This window comes from Salvelinus namaycush, chromosome 4 (genome assembly GCF_016432855.1).
Source record: "Salvelinus namaycush isolate Seneca chromosome 4, SaNama_1.0, whole genome shotgun sequence".
NCBI lineage: Eukaryota > Metazoa > Chordata > Actinopteri > Salmoniformes > Salmonidae > Salvelinus > Salvelinus namaycush.
In genome coordinates, this window is record NC_052310.1 from 6476078 (window position 1) to 6482077 (window position 6000).

At 49.9% G+C, this 6000-nt stretch overlaps 1 protein-coding gene across 6 annotated transcripts in view; it reads left to right on the forward strand.

The window, feature by feature from the left end:
* LOC120046091 (SAP30-binding protein-like) overlaps window positions 1–4798 on the forward strand; it is a 31379-nt gene extending 26581 nt beyond the window's left edge. For 3 of the 6 annotated variants that reach the window (XM_038991037.1, XM_038991039.1, XM_038991038.1), the window contains exon 10: window positions 3775–4798. In XM_038991037.1, the coding sequence (XP_038846965.1) occupies window positions 3775–3953 (179 nt within the window). In that variant the 3' untranslated portion in view covers window positions 3954–4798. Of the gene's footprint in view, window positions 1–188; window positions 239–3774 lie in introns of all 6 variants that reach the window. The other 3 variants (XM_038991040.1, XM_038991041.1, XM_038991042.1) reach the window with 2 other exon arrangements.
* The last annotated feature ends 1202 nt before the right edge of the window (window positions 4799–6000 follow it).

Here is a 6000-nt window from a genome sequence, read left to right on the forward strand (position 1 = left end):
TTTGGGTCAGTCACAGTGGTCAGGTATTCTGCCGCTTTGTACTCTCTGTTTAGGGCCAAATAGCATTCTAGTTTGCTCTGTTTTTATGTTAATTCTTTCCAATGTGTCAAGTAATTATCTTTTTGTTTTCTCATGATTTGGTTGTGTCTAATTGTTGCTCTGTGGGGTGTGTTTGTGTTTGTGAACAGAGCCCCAGGACCAGCTTGCTTAGGGGACTCTTCTCCAGGTTAATCTTTCTGTAGGTGATGGATTTGTTATGGAAGGTTTGGGAATCGCTTCCTTTTAGTTGGTTGTAGCGTTTAACGGCTCTTTTCTGGATTTTGATAATTAGCGGGTATCGGCCTAATTCTGCTCTGCATGCATTATTTGGTGTTTTACCTTGTACATGGAAGCTATTTTTGCATAATTCTGCATGCAGAGTCTCAATTTGGTGTTTGTCCCATTTTGTGAATTCTTGGTTGGTGATCGTACCCCAGACCTCACAACCATGAAGGGCAATGGGTTCTATAACTGATTTAAGTATTTTTTGCCAGATTCTAATTGGTATGTCGAATGTTATGTTCCTTTTGATGGCATTGAAGGCCCGTCTTGCCTCATCTCTCAGATCGTTCACAGCTTTGTGGAAGTTACCTGTGGCGCTGATGTTTAGGCCAAATCAAATGTATTTATAAATCCCTTCTTACATCAGCTGATATCTCAAAGTGCTGTACAGAAACCCAGCCCAAAACCCCAAACAGCAAGCAATGCAGGTATAGAAGCACGGTGGCTCGAAAAAACTCCCTAGAAAGGCCAGAACCTAGGAAGAAACCTGGAGAGGAACCAGGCTCTGAGAGAGAGAGAGAGAGAGAACACGAGAGAACTGGAGAGAGAACGAAGATGTGATCAGGGAGAGAGGATTGGAGTGATCAGTCTTTGGTTCCAAATATTGGGGAATATGCCAAGGATGAGTTTAAGTATTGCCAATTGGAATTTGTGGACTGTATATTTTATCATTTCATTTAGGATACCATCAACACCACAGCATACCCCATGAGTCTCTTCCCTGTCTCTCCCTTTCTTTCTCTCTCTCCCTTGTTCTCTCTTGCTCGCGCCCTCTCTCTTGCTTTCTCCCTCTCTCTTGCTCTCGCCTGCTCTCGCTTTCTCCCGCTCTTTCTCTCTCGCTCTCTCCCGTTCTCGCTCTCTCCCTCTCTCTCTCCCGTTATCGCTCTCGCTCTCTCTTTCCCGTTATCTCTCTCTCCCATTATCGCTCTCTCCCGTTCTCGCTCTCTCCCCCTCTCTCCCGTTCTCGCTCTCTCCCGTTCTCGCTCTCTTCCGTTATCGCTCTCTTTCCCTCTTTCCCACTCTCTCCCGTTCTTTCGTGTTCTCGCTCTCTCCCGTTCTCGCTCTCTCCCGTTCTCGCTCTCTCCCGTTCTCGCTCTCTCCCTCTCTCGCTCTCTCCCTCTCTCGCTCTCTCCCTCTCTCTCTCCTGTTCTCGCTCTCTCCTGTTCTCGCTCTCTCCTGTTCTCGCTCTCTCCTGTTCTCTCTCTCTCCTGTTCTCGCTCTCTCCTGTTCTTTCGCTCTCTCCCGTTCTCGCTCTCTTCCCCTCTCTCCCGTTCTCGCTCTCTCTCGCTTTCTCCCGTTCTCGCTCTCTTCCGTTATCGCTCTCTTTCCCTCTTTCCCACTCTCTCCCGTTCTTTCGTGTTCTCGCTCTCTCTCGCTCCCTCTCTCGCTCCCTCCCTCTCTCGCTCTCTCCCGTTCTCGCTCTCTCCCTCTCTCCCGTTATTGCTCTCTCTCCCGTTATCTCTCTCGCTCTCTCTCCCGTTATCGCTCTCGCTCTCTCTCCCGTTATCGCTCTCGCTCTCTCTCCCGTTATCTCTCTCGCTCTCTCTCCCGTTATCTCTCTCGCTCTCTCCCGTTATCTCTCTCTCTTCCTTTCTCTCTCTCGCTCTCTCTCTCGCTCTCTCTCCCGCTCTCTCTCTCTCTCTCTCCTGTTCTCTCGCTCTCTCCCGTTCTCTCGCACGCTCTCCCGTTCTCTCGCACGCTCTCCCGTTCTCTCGCTCTCCCGTTCTCTCGCTCTCTCCTGCTCTCTCTCCCGTTATCGCTCTCGCTCTCTCTCCCGTTATTGCTCTCTCCCGCTCTCTCCCGTTCTCGCTCTCTCCCGTTCTCGCTCTCTCTTCCGTTATCGCTCTCTCCCGCTCTCTTTCCCTCTCTCCCGCTCTCTCCCGTTCTTTCGCTCTCTCCCGTTCTCACTCTCTCCCGTTCTCTCCCGTTCTCGCTCTCTCTTCCGTTATCGCTCTCTCCCGCTCTCTTTCCCTCTTTCCCACTCTCTCCCGTTCTTTCGCGTTCTCGCTCTCTCCCGTTCTTGCTCTCTCCCTCTCTCGCTCTCTCCCTCTCTCCCGTTATCTCTCGCTCTCTCTCCCATTATCTCTCTCTCTCCCGTTATCGCTCTCTCTTCCTTTCTCTCTCTCTCGCTCTCTCTCCCGTTATCTCTCTCTCTTCCTTTCTCTCTCTCTCGCTCTCTCTCCCGCTCTCTCTCTCTCTCCTGTTCTCTCCCGTTCTCTCGCTCTCCCGTTCTCTCGCTCTCTCTCCCGTTCTCTCGCTCTCCCGTTCTCTCGCTCTCTCTCCCGTTATCTCTCTCGCTCTCTCTCCCGTTATTTCTCTCGCTCTCTCTCCCGTTCTCTCTCGCTCTCCGGTTCTCTCTCTCCCTTTCTCTCTCTCCCGTTCTCGCTCGCTCTCTCCCCCGCTCTCCCCCGTTCCCGCTCTCCCCCGTTCCCGCTCTCCCCCGTTCTCGCTCTCTCCCGTTCTCGCTCTCTCCCGTTCTCGCTCTCTCTCCCGTTCTCTCTCGCTCTCCGGTTCTCTCTCTCCCTTTCTCTCTCTCCCGTTCTCGCTCGCTCTCTCCCCCGCTCTCCCCCGTTCCCGCTCTCCCCCGTTCTCGCTCTCTCCCGTTCTCGCTCTCTCTCCTGTTCTCGCTATCTCCCGTTCTCTGCCGTCCACTCTCTCGCTCCCGTTCTCGCTCTCCCATTCTCGCCCGTTCTCGCCGCTCTCTCTCTCGCTCTCACCCGCTCTCTGTCTCGCTCTCTGTCTCGCTCTTGCTCTCTCGTCCGCTCTCGCTCTCTCGCTCTTTCTCTCTCGTCCGCTCTCGCTCCCGTTCTCGCTCTCTCTCGCTCTTTCTCTCTCGTCCGCTCTCGCTCCCGTTCTCGCTCTCTCTCTCGCTCTTTCTCTCTCGTCCGCTCTCGCTCCCGTTCTCGCTCTTTCTCTCTCGTCCGCTCTCGCTCCCGCTCTCGCTCTTGCTCTCTCGTCCGCTCTCGCTCTCTCGCTCTTGCTCTCTCGTCCGCTCTCGCTCTCTCGCTCTTGCTCTCTCGTCCGCTCTCGCTCTCTCGCTCTTTCTCTCTCGTCCGCTCTCGCTCCCGTTCTCGCTCTCTCTCGCTCTTTCTCTCTCGTCCGCTCTCGCTCCCGTTCTCGCTCTCTCTCTCGCTCTTTCTCTCTCGTCCGCTCTCGCTCCCGTTCTCGCTCTTTCTCTCTCGTCCGCTCTCGCTCCCGTTCTCGCTCTCTCTCTCGCTCTTTCTCTCTCGTCCGCTCTCGCTCCCGTTCTCGCTCTTTCTCTCTCGTCCGCTCTCGCTCCCGTTCTCGCTCTCTCTCTCTCGTCCGCTCTCGCTCCCGTTCTCGCTCTCGCTCTTTCTCTCTCGTCCGCTCTCGCTCCCGTTCTCGCTCTCTCTCTCCCGTTCTCGCTCTCGATCGTTCTCACTCTCCCTATCCTCTCTTTCTCACCAGTCCTCTCTCTCTCTCCCTCACCAGAAGCTCAGAAGAGGAAGAGTAAGTGGGACTCTGCGGTGCCCGTGACCCTGGCCCAACCCGCCCTGCTCACTACCATGGCAAACCTGCCAGCGGTTGTCTCCGTGACGACCACCGCCAGCGGAACCAAGACCACCGTAATTTCTGCCGTAGGCACCATCCTGAAGAAAGCCAAGCAGTGAACAGAGAGGAAGTGTGTGTTTTGGATGGATGAGAGGATGGATGGATGAGAGGATGGATGGATGAGAGGATGGATGAGAACGTGTGTAAGCGAGAGAAGTGTGTTGGGGTGTATGGTCCTGTGTGACTATTGCTATGAGAGAGAATGTCTTCAGAAAATATGGAACATTTCTATATTCATCTAGCCATACAAGACTTCTGCATCTCTCCTTCTGTCTTCTGGGATGTTTGATCTACAGGATGTGGTCAATGGACTCCATCTTGACTTGAGATTTAATAAGACTCTTTGTACATTTTTATTTATATCAATGTGAGATTCCACTTTCATCCAGCTCTCCAGTCAGCACTCTGTTGAAGTTATGCATTGATCTGTTTTTTGTTTCTGTCAGCTCGAAACTGGGTTTAGATGTTAGCTAAAGACTGTCCGTTGGGAAAACCATCCTACCTAGGAAGTAACCTAGTTATGGCATAAGTTACTAGTCTCATGTCTGAAACTTGAAGATTTAGTCTCTCGCTTCCATCCTCCAGTAAAGTGGTTTCTTACACTATCTACCCATCTGTTATGGTAAAGTATATATTTGTATTATTTTTGGGCTCCACAAAAGGATTCTGTTCTACCCAGAGTGTATATATGGGCTGTGTTTTGATCATGTACTGGAATGTGGTCTAGAGAAGATGAAAGAGGAATACTCAGACTATGGATATTTGCATCAATGTTCCTTGCCTCATTTAATTTTAAATGGCCTATTCAAAGAGCTTAGGGGGAATCATTTTTACAAATGTACATATATATCGCTGATGATGATGGTATGATCAATAAAATATATACGTCATACTGCCTTTTCAATCGGAGTGTGTGCCCGTTCTTGTACACTTGTCTTGGCTTCAATAGCATCTGTCTTTCATACATAATGTAAGATAATACTATTTGATCATATTTATTTTCATACTGTTCTCTGGATAAATATTTTCAATGTTCTGTCCAGAAATTAAGGGATGGTTTTGTTGTTGTGTTCCAGTATTATTGACTTCAGCCACTGGCCTGAATCTGTCTGGAGGAATTCCTGTCTCCTCTCACTCACTCAATCAATCTCACTTAATTCAATTTAAGAGGCTTTGTTGGCATGGGAAACATATGTTTACATTGCCAAAGCAAGTGAAATAAACAATAAAAAGTGAACTCACTCTCTTTTCCTCTCCTTTCCACCCTTCTCTCTTTCTGGCCACTAGGTATTTGTGTCCAGGTGCATGTTGTGATTTACACCCATCCTTCTTCCCTGTCTTGTATCCCTCTCTCTCTCCATCTGAGATCCATCCAGCAGAAACGCCGCCTCATTCCGCAGTCTTTTGAAGCACAGCGGGAGGTCATAGTTCAGAAGAGTCGTTCACTAGAGTAAGTATCGTTTCAGTTAAAGCTGCCCTAAGGCACAGATCTAGGATCAGCCTACCCTCCACAGATCTAGGATCAGCCTACCCTCCACAGATCTAGGATCAGCCTACCCTCCACAGATCTAGGATCAGCCGACCCTCCACAGATCCCCCAGGTCACCATTAGATTTGAGTACTTGTAAGCCTTAACCGTATCCTTTATCAATGTATTGAAGTTGTCACAAGTGGCTGGTTTGTCTTTTGATGAGTGAAGAGGGCTTAAGTTATTTATTATTATTTATTTTTTTGTAAAGATCAAAAGCCTATGTGGTGGTAACCCATCCAGTCCTTTCACCTATCAGTGGGGATTAAGGAAAGGGAATGAGGACACATCCAAGGTTCCCTCTCATGGCATTTTCAGACAAATCTTGAGACATTGTAATTGAACAAACATTTGTTTAATGTGAATATAGACTGAGGTTCTTTGTGTTTTTCAGCTTGTTAGACATGATGGGGCCCTCCACCCAGATATTTGTCTGTCTCAGGAATGTCCGCTAAGAATATGGAAGAGGTCTGTCTGTCAGCTGTGGTTCAGAGCCACCGACACGCTCTCCTGGATATCATCCCATCCCACCACCGCTGGCTCAGCTCCCTGAGACACTCCTGAACTCTAAAACCAGA